We start from the raw sequence: 18248 nt of genomic DNA, 5'->3' as shown, positions 1-18248 counted from the left end.
TGTAACCCTAAACAGCATGTGATTCAGTCTGCTTTTTTACTAGTTTGGTGGAGTTTGATTCTTGGATTACCAATAATGAGCTTCCACTAACATTTTATTTTGAATCCGTAAGATCATGAATATTGGTCATAGTGGTGACTCACAGCCTAGAATCCTTTGTGTAGGAAAATGGATCCAAGTTGTGGATTGAAAGTGGCCCCAAACCATTATATTTTTGGAAGGTATCCACTGAGCAGACTACATTTCACTTCTACTCTGTGAAAAGCCTGATTACAGTTCGCACAGTAGAAGTAGCTAACATAATTTTTTAAAATTTATATAAACTCATGCTTTAACTGAATAGTTTGGGACCAAGAATATGCTGTGGATTTACTGCCAGCTTAACAGTGAACCCCACCCCACCCCCAATCCAAGAAAATGGCCTCCATTGAAGAACAGTGTGTACTGAACAAAACACATTGAGAAAGCATGGTGGCGTTGCTCAAATATTCCCAAGTGGCCTTTATTACACAAGATTATTCCATTAAAACCATTTCCTATACCACTTTTACTATATGATACTGTTCAAATGAAAAATCAATTGGCAGATGAATGGTTAAGAAAGCTGTGGTACATATACACAATGGAGTATTACTCAGCCACTAAAAAGACATTTGAATCAGTTCTAATGAGGTGGATGAAACTGGAGCTGATTATACAGAGTGAAGTAAGCCAGAAAGAAAAGCACCAATACAGTATATTAATGCATATATATGGAATTTAGAAAGATGGTAACAATAACCCTGTATGCAAGACAGCAAAAGAGACACAGATGTATAGAACAGTCTTTTGGACTCTGTGGGAGAGGCAGGTGGGGGATGACTTGGGAGAATGGCATTGAAATATGTATAATATCATATAAGAAATGAATCACCAGGCCAGGTTTGATGCAGGATACAGGAAGCTTGGGGCTGGTGCACTGGGATGACCCAGAGGGATGGGATGGGGAGAGAGGTGGGAGGGGGGTTCAGGATGGGAAACGTGTACACCCGTGGCGGATTCATGTTGATGTATGGCAAAACCAATACAATATTGTAAAGTAATTAGCCTCTAATTAAATAATTTTAAAAAATCAATTGGCAAATTCAAATTATGCACTTTTAAGTCATTTCTCTGAGTCTGTATACATCAGATGGCATCAGTGCCCAAGCCGTGAGTCAGTGAATTCCTACTGCTCTTCCATTAACCTGGACTTGGACTTTCACATTAGGTCAGAGATACGTTACACCAAAGCAGCTTCTGATTCACATTTCACTCTGGCCCAGGTGAAAGCTGAGATTTTCAGTGTTCTCATGTGGGTTCCCCAGCCTGTTAACTAAATTAGCCAGTCTCTGAAGACTGCGGCCTACATGGCGTGAGGTCTATGATCGTGAAGAATGATGGAACCAGAAGAATAAGAAAATTTTTAGGAAATAAGGTAAAAATGAAAACTTCTGCATGAGACCTGTATTAATTTTGTTATTGCTGCTTTAAACTGCCATACCTAGGGGTTTAAAATGTCACAGTTTTATCACCTTACAGCTCTACTGGTCTGAAGTCCAGTGGCCTTTCCTTCAAAATGAAGGTGTTGGCCAGGCTGCGTTCTTCTGGAGTCTCTAGGGGAAAATTGGTTTTCCTGCCTTTCCCAGCTTCTAGAGGCCCCCTACATGCCTTGGCATGGGATCCCTTCGTCTTCAAACTAGTGACAGCTTGTTGAGTGTTTCTTACAAATCTCTTGACTCTTCTCTGTCTTCTATTGATACTTTTAATGCTGGATTATCTGGGTAGGCCCAGTCAAATCATACTACTGATTAGCAACCTTAATTCCATCTGCTACCTTAAACTCCTGTTGGTTATCACAACATATTAACAGGTTCCAATGAGGACTGGGGTGGGCGGGGGGTTGGGGGAGTGCATAGAACCTGAACAGTTCTGTTTGTAGAGCTAAACACACACATTTTTAAGGGAAGAACTCTAATCTCGCAAATACTTTTGATGGGCCAATCTAGTTGCAGAAGGGTGGCCTCAGGGAGGAACTTAGTGGGAAACAGCAGGAAATCACCTCAAGGAATAAAGTGGTTAAGAATCCTGAGGTTTGGGGAACAGCTGGATAAAGGCAATTGTAAGGAGGGAAGGCCCTTGCCATACATAGGAGGGTCAGTCTGTGAGAAATCCCCAAGGGAGAAAAGGCCAACGCTTTTGAGAGCAGGGTGGTTATATATTCAACTAAGACCTTGGCTGTGCTTACATACCAGACACCCCCACCCACCTCTCCCAGATTCTGAGTAAAAATCCAAAAACTGCCTTGTTCCAGTGGAGGCAGGCTGTGTTACACAGAATCAACAAAGAACATGGGAAATCACACCAAAAAAAAACTTGCAGACAGCTTGAGGAGGACCCAGGACACGGGGCAAAGTGGAGAGGGGTGACTCAAGACAGTGTTCAATTTACAAAAGGACAGAGGTCCAGTTAACCTCAGGGCTGGAGCCGTCACTAGGGCAGCATGGTCTGCACCTACGAGAGCAGCCGAGACAAGGCCAAGTTCAATCTGAGGACACCTGGCATCCTGCCGTCTTGGCTGTCCAACCTTCTCTGCTTAGACCCTGCTTCAGGAACAGACTAATAAGCCTTCCCAAGCCAAGTGGAATCTTCAGCCACATTGTGCTAGAAAGTCAAATCCTATCAGAGAGAGACTATACCCTGAACGGCAAGAGGGGAACGGCCTGACCATCACAGCCCTAACGAGAGGGACCATGATGGGGACAGGTGGGGGACAACTGCTCATCCACTCTCCAGAATCACACAGTAGACGGGTGAGCACGGTCCTTACTGGCAGCCAAGCAGGCCCAAACTGTGATGTGAGCTCTCAGCAAGACACAGGGATCAGAGACGTGGTTGGTCCTTTCACACTGGGCCAAGTTCCTATAGGGTGAATTAAGACCACCCCTGTTGGAAGAGGACATGCCCTGAAGAGCTAACTCAATGCAGAACCTTACCGTGTAGGCCTCTTCTGTTATGTATCTCAGGACTGAATCCGTGGAGGGCCACGTTCAGGTTCTGAGGGAGGTGGCCCACCAGAATCATGGCTAACGCAGGTATCAGGACTCTAGACCTGGCCAATGGTTGCTGGCCTCCCCTCTGCCGCTGGGGCAGTAGTGCACCCACACTCACCTCGCCAGCATCTGAACCTGTCTTCCTTCCTGACTGGCCTGAGTATTTCCCTCCACATGCCAGGGGCTGGCTCAAGAATGGGTGGGCAACGCTGGGCACCCAATGCTGGGCACCAAGTTATGGCAAAAGGGCTTCTGGAAGTTTCCTTGAACCACAAGAAGCTTTCTCTTCTCCCTCTGGAATGGTCCAGTGTCTTGGTTTGCTGCATGGAATTGCTATAGCCATCTTTCCACCAAGCTGATGAAGCCAAGGTAGGATGGTGGAGCAAAGAGGAAACATTTGTTTCCTTCATGGAAAGCTGAACCAGCTCCCTACACAGGACTCCCTTCCATGTGAGACTGAATTTCCTGGCTGTCCAGGCCTGCCTGAGATAGCATGTCTGGTGGGGCAGTTCAAGCCAAGTGGCATGAAAAAGGCCCATGCAGAACTTATATTCTGGGAAGCAGAATGTTATGTGAATGGAGAGAAGGTAGTCACATGTCACTCGGGAGGGTGGTACCGGGAGTTTGTGGGGCTGGCTGCTGCATCAAAGCTTTGGAAACACTGTTCCCAGGCTGATGAGGCAGCGCCCTGTCACCCCCATGTCTGTGCCTCCTGACATTCCACCTCCTCCATGCAAGTCACTTAGGATTCTCTTCCTTGTGGTTGGAGAGAATCCACCAATCACGTCCCTGGGAATGAACGTGCCATTCGTGCATGTGGAAGATTAGCCAACTGCTTTCTTAAATGCCTTGCTCAGAATCCAGTTAAAGCAGAAAGATTAAGTCCCAGCACAGCCCTGGGGATGGAAGGAACACAGACTGCAGAAGGCAAGATGGGTTTAGAAACAGTTTTCCAGCAGCGGAGGCAGCTCAGCCACATCTGTTTGGTGGGAATCCTCTCTGCCTGTGACTACTCCAACCAGGGTGAGGGGAAACAAGCTTGCTCTTGCCCGTTTACATTAATCCTACTTCCTGTATGAGGTGTAGACATGTAATATGCCTCTGTTTCTTCAATCAAAAGACATTTTAATCCCCATGAGTATTTTGGGTGAAATTCCCTAGAGGGGACATTCAGTGTAGGGAATAGTTGACACAGGCCTTGGGGCACAAAAGTGCACTTGGCACTTACTCGTTGAGTGACCCAAGGCAGTATTATTACTTTATCCCTAAACCCCAGTTTCCTCATCCCAGAACCCCATTTCCTAAGATGAGGATAATAATAGCACCTGTTTCAGAATCATGACAATCAAATACATGAATGCAGGGGAGACAGGTAAGTGCCTGGCACACAGGAAACACTGGGTAACTGTGAGCTACTGCTAGTTACACTGTCTTCAGCAGGAATGGAAGCATCACACGGGAAACAGTAGCCACTCGACACGTTCTCCTGCTCTTGAAGGGAGCTGCCCTCACCCCAGTCTGTCCAAGCACATCAACACAGTTGTCCTTAGTCTTCGCAGGAGTTCGATTCGAGACAACTGTCCTATGGCTTCCATCTGCCTGACAGAACAATAAAAGCAACGTTGGGTGATTTGGGGGACGAGACAGCAGAGTTTAATCTTCAAACTTGATTGACTTGGATGCGTTCCTGTCAATATAAAAGACTTTGGCCGGGGCGGTGGAGAAGCCGAGGCCGGCCCCCCGGCTGTACTTCCAGCTCAGGGCCCGGTCGTAGTCCTGCTGCAGGTTCCGCTGCAGGGTGTCGGCCGCCTTCTTGCTGAGAGCCATGCTGGGCCTGGCCACCGTGGGAGAGGGGCGACTGAAGGAAGGGGGCAGATTTTTAAAGCCACCCATGAGTTTGAGAAATTTCAGTTTCTGTTCCTCATTTTCAAAACCAGCAGTATCCCATTGGCCAAACTGGGTTCCCTGTGGTAAGAGAAAACAGGTGGTTACTCTCCTGGCTTCCAAAGCCTGGTCTTTCCCCAGTCCCCAGCCAGGGAGGATCCAGATGATCAAAGGCTTACTGGAACTACTTCTTAATTCCAACCAGAGCCCTGTGAGGAGTGCTGTTGGTTCCCACTCCACTGATGAGGAAATGGAGGTCTGCAGCTGGAGGGGACTCAGGCCTACTCAGTAATCCTGCTGGAACTGCGTCTTGGGTCTGGCCCTCACCAAAGCCACCTTTCACACTGAGCTGCCTGTCTGCTTAACTCCTTCTCCCCCGGTTCATGGCAGTCAGTACGACACACCTCACCAGCTAGCTACTCATCCGTCAGCCTAAGGTGGAAGTGGAGAGCGCAAGCAGGAGTCTGAAATGCATTTATCTTTGCAGAAGCACTGCATTTTCTAGCAGGAAAGGCATGGAGGCCTGGAGAAGTAAAGGGTCACAGGAGTCGGAGGCAGAGTCAGCCCAGGAACCTGGGGTTCCAATTCCTCTCCAGAACACTCTACCACCCATGCACTAATCACCCATGTTCGAGAAAACGCAAAACAGCACCTTGGAGAAGTGGCCCAACAGAAGACTCCCTTCCCAAAGAAACTCTCTTCCCAAAGAAACCCCATGAAGACTGACTTTGAAGACTCAGGATCAAACCCCACCTGTGTTACCACGGTCAAGTTACTTAACCTCTCTGAACCTTAATGTCTTCATCTATAAAGTGGGGGTGTAACACTCCCCCCATCCCTGACAGGGCTTCAGTGAGGCTCAGATCAGACTTGATACCAACAACCCAGAGCAGGATTCCTGGTTGGTTTTAAATCCTCAAGAATTGGCTGTTCTACCTCACCTCCTACCCACCCACCCCACCAGGACTGCTGACCTCCGTGCCACCCGGGAACTTTCCGCTTGTAAGCCAAACGCTAGCGGAGCTCTTAATTCTAGGTCAGCTTTGAGAGAATAATAGGAACCAGTCATCACTACAGCTGCCCTGAGTGAACTGGTGACAAGTTCCCCCAGCTTTACAGTGGCCCCAATACAGGACCAAAGACAGCTTCCCAGGCCTTCAATTTCTAGAATAAGGCCACATCTGACAACCTCACGCTCGGTCTGAGGAGAGAGCTGCCAGACGCTGACCAGTCCTGGGAGCCAGCTCCTGGAGGGGACCCGGTCTCACATGCCCACCGTGTGCCTCAGCAGGCAAGTGGCCCTGGGCCCTGGGGCAGTGCCACTAAAGCATGTGCGGAGGACCCCAGCCCCCGAGCAGCCCCCTGTGGTCAGGCCCACCAGTGGAGCTGCTGGGCTGCGGCTCGGGGTGGCGCCGGCCTGCTTCTGACCTTCCTCATTCAATCATGGACTCATATCAGCTCTGCCCAGCTCAAGTGGGTGGAGAGAAAGGAGGCCCTAGAGGAACGACACGCGACAAGCCGCATTCCATACTCCACTGGGCCAGGGCACCAGTCCCATTTTACAGGTGCGGAAACTGAAGGTCACAGGAGGGAAGTTACTTGCTCAAGTCTCATAGCTACAGAAAGTGGCCGAGCTCAGAACGGATCTCGGGTCTTTAGATTCAAATCAACTGTCCTTTTCTGTGTTACGCTATGAAAGCTTCACACAGCACAAGCAGACACGCCTTCCTGTCATCTGGATCCTCTTCCCCCAGATCCACGTCTGTTAACAAGTTCTTTTCCCTCCCCTCTGCCCCCTCCTAGGCCTCAGGCCTGCACACTGAGCCTTCTACACCAGCTCCCTGCTTCCCCACACACATACCCTCCAGCAGTGCCCACCACACCCTCCCATCCCCCGCTTCAGCCAGATCACGTGCCCCATGCTATACACTCTCCTGTCCCATCTCCTCAGCCCTGGTTTGGAAATTTCCTATTCCAACTGGACCAGAGGCCTGCCACACACACCCCCACCTCTGCCCCCTCCATCTGTGTCAGCAGCCTTCTGAGGGCACCGCCCACTGCTGGGAAGGGCTCGCCATCATGTGCCCCAAGAAACTGGTGCCCAGGACATCCTGCCCATCCAGAGGAGGAGACAAAGGTCCAGGCAGCTTATCTCAAGCAGCCAGCTCTCCAGGAGGGAGGCAAGCGCCTCTTGCAGAAGGAAGGAAATGAGCTGAGGACGAGCTCTGTGGAGAGGGAGCCAGATGGCGGGCTGGGGCTGCCCCTGGGCCAGATGGACTCGGCCTCCTGTCCCTCCACTCCACAAGGTGAGAAGGAGGGACGCTGGAGCACCCCTCAAAGAGCCCAGTGGCGAACTTACTGTCCACTTCTTGGTGTCATAAGCTTCTGTTTTACCCGACTCACGATCAATCTCTTCTTGCAAGGCTTTTCGCCTCACCTGAGCAAGGGAAAGGAAAGGGAAGAGAGCAATGAGACAGACAGTTTCCTCTGAGCTTCAAAGCCAGGACAGAGATGCGGTGGGAGTCGGGGGGAGACTGAAGGGATCTTCACCTGAGGGATCTGGTGGTATCTCAGGCAGCTTTGTTCTGCTGCAGACTGTGGGAGGTATGGCAGCTCCAAGCCCCCTGCCCTGTGAATCTCATTCTTCCGGCTGCCCCTGAGTTATATCCCTTTAGAATAAACCAGTGATCTATCGAGTAAAGTGCCTCTGTGAGTTCTGAGTTGCTCTGGCACATTAATTGAACCCGAGGAGGAAGTCTTTGGAACCTCTGATCTGTAGCTGGTTGGTCTGAGGCACAGCTGACAACCTGGCTTAAGACTGACATCTGAATGTGGGGGGTGGGGGTGGGGAGCAGTCTGGTGGGACTGAGCCCTTCAGCTGAGGGATCTGACAGTATCTCCAGGCAGACAGCGGCAGACTGAGCTGAACTGCAGGACACTGAGTATGTCAGGGACTTACTGGTTGGTGTGAGAGTCCCCCGCTCTCACAATGAACTGTGGTACGGAACGTAAGACTATCAGCCCCCGGCACAGCAGGGACCTCACACACTGTGAGCAGAGCGGCTCAAGGCCACAGTCAGCGCACTAATGATGCTGCAGTTGGATACAGAAGCTTCGAGGGCCTGCCCCTTCCCCCCAAGGGTTCAGTTGTAATTTAGCTGCCCCGAGTTTGTGGCCTTTCCTCCTCTCTTCTCATCTGCCACAGGCTGAAACGAGGTGACTGTTTATGTAGTTCAAAACTACATAAAACAAAGTCGAGTGGCAGCTGCAGGGATGAAAGAGAAAGTGATGGCAGATTCCTCCAGGGGAGTCAAGCTGCCAGCGGGGAACCATGTGGAACTCAGTGGATGTGCACTCAGTGAAGCGGAAAGCAGTTCACCTGCTAAGTGATAAAAGTGAAAAGAACAGTATACGGCTCATGACTGCATGCTGCTCTGAGATCACAGGTATACTGTTACAAAGGAAAAGCCTGGAAGAATAGAACGACAAAGCGGTAACAGTGATTATTATTAGGTCGTAGGATTTCAGGTTGCTTCCCCCACCTTTTTTTTTTTTTTTAACATAATGAACTTTTTACAGGAGAAATAGAGGTGAGGCAGAAAGCTTCACTTACATTGAGGCCATCTGTCACCCAAAACAGTTTTCTTAGAAACTGTGAAGTATTTAACAGGCACAGATTCATAGGAAGCAAAGAGGTGGCTGGTGAGCTTTGCATGGACAAGTGGCATGTGAGTGGCTGGGACACCTGGGAGAAGAGGAGGGCAGGGGCTGGGCCTAGACGAGTCAGTGCCCACCTGTCTTCTCTGTGAGGCCCCACCAGCCCCTGCAGCCCAGCCTCCCTGCTCGCCGCCAATGACTGTGCCCTGCAGGAGGCTGGGCCTCCCCGCCCCCAGAGACTCTGCCCTGCAGGAGGCTGGGGCGCTCCTGGTTCTGGGAGGCCCGTGCTCTGTGCCAGGCCTTGGAGCGGGCTCTGGCAGCAGCAACCTACTGATCCTCTCTGCTCCTCCTCCAGGGAGAAGGGCCCCAAAGGCATCAGGTTGGGAATTCTCCATGAAACATCTGGCAGGCCTCCCTCCTCGTACACGGCTGGCTTGCCAGCACTCCTCCATTTCTCTCTCCTGGAGCAGCGGGGCCACCCCCGGGCTGTGCCCACCTCACACCCTGCGGCTTCTGTCCAGCAGTGCCTCCCTGACGCGGCCTGAGGACACAGGCAGGTGAATGGCTCCCGCTTACTAAGCACAGATCCTGGGCCAGCCCTTGCTGAGCGCCTCCCCAGTGCAGCCTCGTCTGGTCGTCACAGCCCCCTACATGGGGTCGTGAGGCTGGTGACTGCCAAGGTCACCTCACCAGCAATGGCCCAAGGCCACATTTATGTGGTTATTTACTATGCTGTTCTGATAAGCCTTGGGGTCCAGGATCACAAAATACCCAATTCCAAAAGTCCGGCTCCCACATAGGATCTGGGCGTGATAAAAGCAGAAGCTGGTCCACAATAAAACCACCCATCCTAAAGCTTCTGTACAAGAGTTGTATTTCTACAGACTAGCAATAAAGGCAACAATGGAAAACTGAACTAAAATACTATTTACAACGGCACCAACAATATAAAATAATTAAGGAAAACTTGACCAAAGATGTGTAGAACCTGTACACTGAAAACCATAAAACATTACTGAGAGAAATTAAAGAACACCTAAACAAAAGCATGACAAAGATGCCATGCTTATGGGTCACAGGGCTTCATACTGTTAAGATGTTAATTCTTCCCAAATTAGTCTAAAGATTCAAGGCAATCCTAATAAAAAACCCAGCGGTATTTTCTGGTAGCACTCAACAAGTTAATTTTAAAATTTATATAGAATCATAAAGGCCATGAAATAGCCAAAGTAACTTAAAAAAGAATGACGCTAGAGACTTACACTACGTGCTTGAAGACTTATTATACAGTTACAGTAATCTGGACAACGAGGTACTAGTGTAAAGACAGACACACAGAGCAGTGAATCTCAATGGAGAGCCTAGAAATAGAGCCACACCACACATCAGACACACACAGAGTCAAATGATTTTTGCCAAAGGCAATCTAGGCAATTCAGTTGAGAACTGAAAATGTTTTTAACATCAAAACAAATAGAACTAGGAATACTGGACAGCCAATAACAACGAATAAATTATTGATACATGCAACAATATAGATAAATCTCAAAATGATTAAGTGAAAGAAGCCTGTTTAAAAAAGAACACTGCTGTATAATCCCAATTATATACAAATTCTAGAAAACATAAACTAATTCACAGTCACAGAGTAGAAGCAGTTACCCGGGGATGGGGAAGGGTGGGATGGATTACCAAGGGGCACGAGGAAACTTCTGGAAACGGTGGGTATGTTTGTTATTTTAATTGCTTAGCTGGTTTCCTAGATGCATACATATGTTAAAACTCATCAAACTGTACACCTTAAATATGTGTAATTTTTGTATGTCAATTATATTTAAATAAAGTTGAAAAAGAAAAAAAAAACAAACAAAAAACACTGCTGCCAGGAGCCTAGGAGGTGGCACATGGGCCAGGCAGAGACTGTCTCCCCTGCCCAGCCTGTGGGTTCTGGGGACACGTCCCCTCCTCCCCCTGCGGCAGTTAGGAGGAGGACAACCTCAGCCTGGGATGCTGCAGGACCGGATGCTCCTCAGCCAAGGCCATGGCAGTCAAGGGCTCTCCCAGCATTAAGGGTAGCCACAGGCTCCCTGCCCCTGCAGATGGGGCAGAGGCCGGCCTGGGGGCCCGTGGAATCCCCAGCGCCTCTGGGACCAGGCTCCTGTGGCCAGTTAGGAGGCAAGCCTGTTTCTGGGGGTCTGGGGGAGGTGGGGGATGACGGGGACCGCCCATACCTGGTCTATGTGCGCCTCGTCCATGTTGCCCTTCTTTTCCAACACCACCTCCAAGTCCGTGTCGGGCTCCTGCAGAGAAGGCGGAGGAAGTAAGGCTCAAGTGGACCATGGCCTCCACTGGGGCAGCCCAGCAGGTGAGACTGTGCGAGTCCAGAAAAGATGGAAGACAGCAGCACCACCCCTCTCCCAGCCCCCCACCCCCGCCAGAACACCTGCTTTCCCCTCTCTTCCACTAGTGCTAAGTCGTAGCGGACTCTTTGCGACCCTATGGGCTGTAGCCCACCAGGCTCCCCTGTCCATGCAATTTTCCAGACAAGAAGATTACAGTGGGTTGCCATTTCCAACTCCAGGGGATCTTCCCAACCCAGGGATCAAACCCACGTCTCCTGCATTGGCAGGTGGATTCTTGACCACTCAGCTACCTGCGAAGCCCTTCTCTTCCACCACGCTCCCCAATTCTGGCCTCAGAACTGTGGCACTGACCTATTTGCCAGATGAAGAAACTAAGGCTCAGAGCAGTGAAGGGGCTATCACGAGGTCACCGCACAGCTCAGGGACAGGACTCACACTAACCCAGATCTCCTGACTCAAGGCGAGAGCGCGACCTTCCCTGCCAGACGACACCTCACTTCCCAGGTGACGCCAAACCAGCCAGGAGCAAGGCCAGGGCCCCACTGATGGTGGGGGAGGGGCGGGCAGAGGCAGGGGATGGCGGCCCTGCAGCGAACCTGAATCCCCCCAGTCCCCTCTTCAATACCATGCCCCACGCCCCCCAACTCTGAGTTCCAGTCAGGACCTTCTCTCCTGCCTGAACCACTAGGACAGGCTCTGCCGCTGCTTCCCCACCCCCAACACCGGTCCATTCCACACAGCAGCTCAGGGACATCCTGAACTTACAGAATGCCCTATGTCAGCTCTATCTCAATTAAAACGTAGTAAAACCACCACACCTGGACCACACCACCCCATCCTCCCAAACCCTCCCGGGGCTCCCATCTTATTTACATGAAAATCCAGACCCCTGCAGCTGCTGCAGTCAGCCAAGCCCCAGCAGTCCCAGCCCCTGCCACCCCTGCCCCTTCGCTCCTCCCAGGTCTCCGCACCTGCTGCTCCCCGAGCTCAGCCGGCCCCTCACAGGTCTCAGCTCGCACACGGTGTCCTTGCCGGGCCTGCATGGGCCACGCTCTCTCAGTGACCTCAGCCCCTTGCAGACCCTGTGACAGTGAGATTTGGGGTGGCCACTTTCCACGAGGTCTTCAGCAGTGACAACTGCTACTTCCGTGCTTCGGGTGTGCTCTGCCTGGCCCCCCAAGTCCCATGTGCTGAGCCCTGGAGGGCTCTGTTCGCTCACATCACCCCCGGGCCCCTGTGCTCAGCCCACCTCCTCCCTCCCCGCCCGCATCCCGGAAGCTGGTCTGGATGGACAGCACATCTCTGCCGTCTCCACCAGGTGGCCATCCCTTCCCTTCCTCCTGGTAACAGGACCACCACCTCCCCCCAGCTTTGGACAGCGGGGTGCCAGTGGGTCGGACGCTGTCAGCCTCTGCCCACGGGCTTCAGACCAGGGCTTCTGGTTTGTGCGACCCAATGGAGAGCTGGGAGAGCAGTGCCAGGACGCTTCCTGTAATCGTTTTGGAGGGGCTGCCCTTCTCCCTGTGCCGGTGGCTTAACTACTATGATGAAAGCCTGGAGGTGCTGGGACCATCTCACCTCGGGGTTGGGGTGGGGAGGAGCCTGAGACTAAAACCAGCACATAAAGATACAAAGGCCAGAGCGAGGAAAAGCCACATAGGCATCTTCTGGGATCCAAATTTAATTTGATCCCTAAACTGTGTATCTTGAGCTCAGATAGCTCTGGACATCGTATTATCTCAGGAACTATTTGGGTCCTGAGCTTTAGATAGCAAGTAGTAAGAGTTTAGAAAGAGGAATTGATCTGAAAAACTTATTCCTATTAATAAAATTTTAATAATTAATATTAATTAAATCCTATTAATAATTCAAAAACTTAATCCTATTAATCCAGATCCTGAGTGCAGAATAGTGAAAACTTGGGTAAAGTTTCAATAGCAAGGGATATATACCTGTACTACTGAGGATATTACACTAGTGCCCAGATCCAGCCATACCTGAAGCTAGACAGTTATCAAACTTTCTAGTTATCTGTGTCAATAAATCCCCGTTTCCTGACTGATTACACACACGAAAACACTCCGAACTTCCATCCTTATTGTCCCCAAGCAGTTGGCTTCTGAAGGAAAGCCTACCTCTTCCCAAGGCTCCTCTGCTACTTCGCTCTGCTGCCTCTTCTTCTTCTTCTTCTTCCTCTTCAGAGCTGGCTCCTCAGTGTCTGCCTGCTCCACCCTTTTCTTGGACTTCACTTTCTTCTTCACAGAAGCCCTGGAGCCATCTCCTATGGGGATGTATTCTGGAGCTTCAACTCTGACTGGCTTCTTTTTACTTCCTTTCGTAGGGCTGCTCTCCAGGGACCAGGAGCACTCAGGGTGCCCCAGTGGGGGATCTCCCTCCCAGTGGATTTTCTTCTTCTTCTTCATCTTCACGCTGTGTTCCCTGGGACTCCCTTGCTTCTGTTTCTGTCCCAAGGCTGCCTGCTCCCGGACGCCATCCTTCCCAACTGAGTGAGTATACACTATATTCCCAGCCTCGCAGAACCAAGGATCCCTGCCTGAGAAAGCTGTAGCTTCCTTGGCCTTTTTCTCCTTCTTGTGTTTTTTGAGCTTCTTGCCAACTCTGGTCACTTCCTCGTCCTGTCTGGGGTCTGGAGAGGTCTTCACCCTTGAGCCAGGGGACATGGACTTCCTCTTCTCTGCACTGAGGGACTTAGACAGACCAAGTGCCTGTGTCCTGGGGCTGTGTGACCGCTCAGTCCGTCCAGCGCGTAATGTGATCTCAGGTTCAAGGTGCTCCTCACAGATGGTGCTGTGACCCTTCTTTTTCTTCTTTTTCTTCACGAGAGGCATTCTGGGTGCCTGTTCTTGGATCACACCCTTCAAGGGTGGTGTGGCTCTTGGACAAACCTCTGCGAAATAATTGTCACTGTTTAAAACTGAGTATTGAGTCTTTGGTTCTTTAACCACTTTCTTTTTCTTCTTCTTTTTCTCTGGGAGCCCAAGGCCCACCTCTCCTTTGTGAGCCTTAGTGATCATTCCTGAAAAAAAAAAAATGGTTCTAATTATCCCACGTGAAGTGGCCTTGAGTACAACTCCACTAGGTATGACCGTGAGTCACGCTTCTTGGAGTGGATGGTCTGAAAGGTTAGGGGCTAGGAAAATGGGCACGATTCCTGGGGAGCAAAGGGAAATATGATGGAAGAAGCAGTGCATGCGACGTGGCTTCAGTTGTGTCCGACTCTGTGACCCAATGGACTGTAGCCCACCAGGCTCCTCTGTCCATGGGATTCTCCAGGCAAGAATACTGGGGTGGGTTGCCATGACTTCTCCAGGGGATCTTCCCAACCCAGGGATCGAACCTGAGTCTCTTAGGTCTCCTGCGTTGGCAGGCAGGTTCTTTACTACTAGGAAACCCCCAGAAGTTTAAATCCTGACAGCCTCAGGTTCAAATAAATCCATGTTGCTCCCTCATCTTAAGTCAATCACCTATCCTCCCCAGGCCTTAACTTCCCCATCTGAAAAGGAGATAACCTGTCCTTTCTCAGAGAGCTGTTGGAAAGAATAAACAATAATCCATGGAAAGTGCTTGGCAGATTGTTGATTGCTTTCCTAACCCCCTTCCTCAAGCCTCTTAAGCCTAATCATTCATTCCACAGAAATGGACCCTGTGCCAGCCACTGAAACACCTGCACTCAAGCCACAGGCCAGGCATTGCCCCTGGTGTCTTACCTTTTACTGGATGAAGGGGACAGGAATCTTAGGTTAACTCTTCTTGCTGATTCTCACCAGAGGTAGTAACTGTGATATCACTAACCCTTGCTTCATCTGAAGAGCTCTGTTGCTTTGCATCTGGAAATTAACTGCCCCAGCCTACACCTAGGGTAACTCTCTTCTAATTACCTTCCTAAGAATGAGAGCAAAAGTGAGGTATGGTGAGGAGCCCCAGTTGGGGCTCAGAATGGCTGTGTTCAAATGGTGATTCATGTAGTCTTGCCACCCAGCAGTGGCTTCTCTGGGCCTCAGTTTCCCCATCCATAAGAGGCAATGAACCAGATGAGATCAAAGGCTCACAGGTGGTGGTGGGAGCCATATCCAGTCTACAAGTCTGTTTCAATGTTTTTAATTTTTCAAACAAATTGGCAACATTTAATGACCTTGAATGCTCAGCTTTTTTTTTTTTTGGAGGGAGGCTGTCATGGAGGCACCTATGAGAAGGCGCTGGGTGGGCCCTCAAATACATTTCAGCTTCCAGTTGGACTAGTCTCTCACTCCAGTCACCAGCCCAGGTCCTGGTTCCTGGACTAGATGACATGGAGACACTCAGGGAATCCAGAAACAAATGGCTCCTCACAGGAGCTTTGGACAGTGGGCAGGAAAGGCCAGGAGCTGCTTCAGTTTTCCTCAGCCTCAGAGCCCAGAGGCTGGGCATGCCTCACTCTAAACTGTTTCAAAGAGCCAGGCCAGCCCTGTTCTGTAGCTCAAGTTTACTCATAATTGGCTCCTATAGCACCTGGAGATCTGAGGGATCAACCACAGGCTTCCTCCTGGCTGGCTGGCTTTCTGCTGTATTCCCAGGGCCCAGCTTTGTACCTAGCAGGGTGGGTGCTCAGTAGATGCTCACTGGATGAAGGAAGGGATGCTAGAGACACACAGATGAACAAAAGATGACCCTGCCATCAAGAAGCAAGTAAGTGTGGATGGAAAAGAGTTGTGGTAACAGTGATACATGTGATAAAAGCAAGCACAGTGGTAAGGTCAGAGTAAGAGAGGTCATTAAATCTGGCCTACTAGTTGCCAGCAAACTTTCTGAAGAGGTTTCCAGCTTGGGCAAGCACAGGATGGAAATGCTAAGACCTAAGACAAAAAAACTGAAGTGTAAGGTGACTGCGGAGAGGTGACTGAAGGCAACAGGCTGGTTGGAATAGTTCAGTCACTCAGTCACGTCTGACTCTCTGTGACGCCAGACACCTTGAGACATCCATGGGGAGATGTTGGTGGACTGCTGGCTGTATGAGTCTGAGGCTCAGAGGTGACTGGGCTGATATGGGTGAAATACATTCAGAAATATATGGATGGTATATAAGCTTTGAACAGAACGAGCCTGAGACAGAACCTCAGAGAATACTAACGTTTAAATGGGTGGGCAGAGGAAGAGGGGCCTGCAAAGGAGAGAGAGAAGGTGCCAAACCGGAGAGGGTGGAGTCAAGGGCGCCTCAAGTGGAGGAGTGGTCTAGAGATCTGTAACAATGAAGAAGTCAAAGGGAGTTGGTCGCCAAATTAATCCCTTTCTCTTCCTATCTCCGTTTAAAACACTGCAGCACTGTCCTCTTCGGCAGTGAAGAAGAGCCTTCCCTTCAAACCCGACATCCCAAGTGTATTCATTCCTTCAAGAAGGGAAGAGGAAATAAACCTTACAGCGTCTCCTGCGAACGCAAAATGCTTTCTCCAAAAGCGCTTTTAAATTCTCGAAGAAGCCCCATGAGGATCGGTGTAAATAACCCATCTCAGAGACGTGCAAACCGAGACTTGGAGACTTTAATTCACTTGCCCTGCGTCCCAAAGCCAGCAAGGGGTAAAACAAGGATTCGAACCTAGCCCGCAGAACTTCGGAGCCCGTGCTCCAAAACCCAACTCCCACCGCAGGCTCACTAACAGGAAGCAAGGGAGCCGCGAGGGGAGACTGCCCCCTCAAACACCCGACCGCACCAAGGTTTCCGCACAGAGGGAGGGATTACGCCGGGTCCCAGGTCCGCTCCAAGGCGGGAGAACTTCCTGAAGATGGCGCCTCAGACCGGCGACGAGAGGAACGTGGATCTGAGGGTGTAAGTCATCCTTGTCCGGTCCCTCGGATCGCCGCGCAAATCCCCAGACCCAGTCTGCACTCCTGGTTCCGTCCCGCCCACGACGCGCTATCCGAACTCACCCAAAGGCCAATGTTCCCCGCCTCCACGTGAAAGCCCGCGCCGCCGTGACCCGGAAGTCAATCTCGACTCGCTGGCCCGTCCCCGCAAGAGACGGTTTCTTCCGGGTCGCGGCCTTTTTGGGCGCGCGGTTGCCGTGGAAACGGCGGCCATGGCGGCGCCCGGACCTGTGGGCCGAACCGCCCAGCGCTTGGAAGGGACAGTCTCCAACGAGTCGTCCATCACTGCCAGGACGCCAGTGACCGTAGTGTCTCCCGAGCCCCTCGATCTGCCCGCCTCGCCGGTGCAGGTTTCGGACCTACCCAGCAAGAACCTGTGGGAGCAGATCTGCGAGGGTAGGCAGCCCGGGCCGGCCGAGAGGGATGGGACTCGGGCCGCCCGGCAGGGCTCGCGCTTGCTGGGCGCCTACTGTGCGCCAGGCGGCTGACGTGCGAGGCCTCCAGGCAGCCTCGCCGCGGGCCCGCCGGGCTCCCCGTGTTATGTGCCGGGAAACTGAGACTCTTGAGAGGCTTGCCCGAGGTTACGCAGCGCAGCCTCCAGCCTAAATCCATAGTCAGGTCGAAGGCAAGAGAAAGAAGGGAATAAACGGGACCTTGGCCTGAACCAGTGATGCTGAAAACTCCTTTCGATTCAGTCGCGCAGTCGTGTCCGACTCTTGGCGACCCGTGGACTGCAGCACGCCAGGCTTCCCTGTCCATCACCAACTTCTGGAGTTTGCTGAAGCACATTTTCATGATGCTTCGGTCGGTGATGCCATCCAACCACCTCATCCTCTGTCGTCCCCTTCTTCTCCTGCCTTCAATCATTCCAGCATCAGGGTCTTTTCCAGGGAGTCAGTTCTTCTCATCAGGTGGCCAAAGTGTTGGAGCTTCAGCTTCAGCATCAGTCTTTCCCATGAACATTTCCTTTAGGATTGACAGGTTTGATCTCCTGTAGTCCAAGGGACTTTCAAGAGTCTTCTCCAACACCACAGTTCAAAAGCATCAGTTCTTCAGTGCTTAGCTTTCTTTATAGTCCAACTCTCACATCCATACATGATTACTGGAAAAACCACAGCTCTGACTAGATGGACCTTTGCTGGCAAAGTATTGTCTCTGCTTTTTAATATGCTGTCTAGGTTGGTCATAGCTTTTCCAAAGAGCAAGCATCTTTTAATTTCATGGCTGCAGTCACTATCTGCAGTGATTTTTGCAGTCCAAGAAAATAAAATCTGTTTCCACTGTTTCCCCATCTATTTGCCATGAAGTGATGGGACCAGATGCCAGGATCTTAGTTTTCTGAATGTTGAGTTTTAAGCCAACTTTTTCACTCTACTCCTTTCACTTTCATCAAGAGGCTCTTTAGTTGTTCTTC

At 50.8% G+C, this 18248-nt stretch overlaps 2 protein-coding genes across 6 annotated transcripts in view; one reads left to right on the top strand and one right to left on the bottom strand.

Annotated features, from left to right (window-relative positions):
• Positions 1–488: 488 nt before the first annotated feature.
• On the bottom strand, positions 489–16981 carry KNOP1 (lysine rich nucleolar protein 1). Of its 3 annotated transcripts, none has more exons than XM_027528179.1 (6): positions 16566–16891; positions 13111–14012; positions 11947–12057; positions 10844–10912; positions 7315–7392; positions 489–5036 (listed from the first exon to the last, which is right to left on the bottom strand). In XM_027528179.1, exons 2-6 carry the CDS (start codon positions 14008–14010, stop codon positions 4725–4727), a joined length of 1470 nt encoding a protein of 489 aa, XP_027383980.1. In that variant the 5' UTR covers positions 14011–14012; positions 16566–16891; the 3' UTR covers positions 489–4724. The 3 variants fall into 3 exon arrangements, with proteins under 3 accessions (XP_027383980.1, XP_027383978.1, XP_027383979.1); XM_027528177.1 differs by lacking the exon at positions 16566–16891 and adding an exon at positions 16898–16980 and having other exon boundaries at positions 4172–5036; XM_027528178.1 differs by lacking the exons at positions 11947–12057; positions 16566–16891 and adding an exon at positions 16898–16981 and having other exon boundaries at positions 4174–5036.
• Positions 16982–16986: 5 nt separating this feature from the next.
• The window catches only part of IQCK (IQ motif containing K), a 163301-nt gene continuing 162039 nt past the window's right edge, over positions 16987–18248 (top strand). Inside the window, exon 1 of one of the 3 annotated variants that reach the window (XM_027528185.1) lies at positions 16987–17230. In XM_027528185.1, the coding sequence (XP_027383986.1) occupies positions 17047–17230 (184 nt within the window). In that variant the 5' untranslated portion in view covers positions 16987–17046. The remainder of the gene's footprint in view (positions 17231–18248) is intronic. The other 2 variants (XM_027528182.1, XM_027528183.1) reach the window with 2 other exon arrangements.

The sequence above is a fragment of the Bos indicus x Bos taurus genome, chromosome 25 (assembly GCF_003369695.1).
Source record: "Bos indicus x Bos taurus breed Angus x Brahman F1 hybrid chromosome 25, Bos_hybrid_MaternalHap_v2.0, whole genome shotgun sequence".
Classification (NCBI taxonomy): domain Eukaryota; kingdom Metazoa; phylum Chordata; class Mammalia; order Artiodactyla; family Bovidae; genus Bos; species Bos indicus x Bos taurus.
This window is presented reverse-complemented; position numbering and strand designations above follow the sequence as displayed.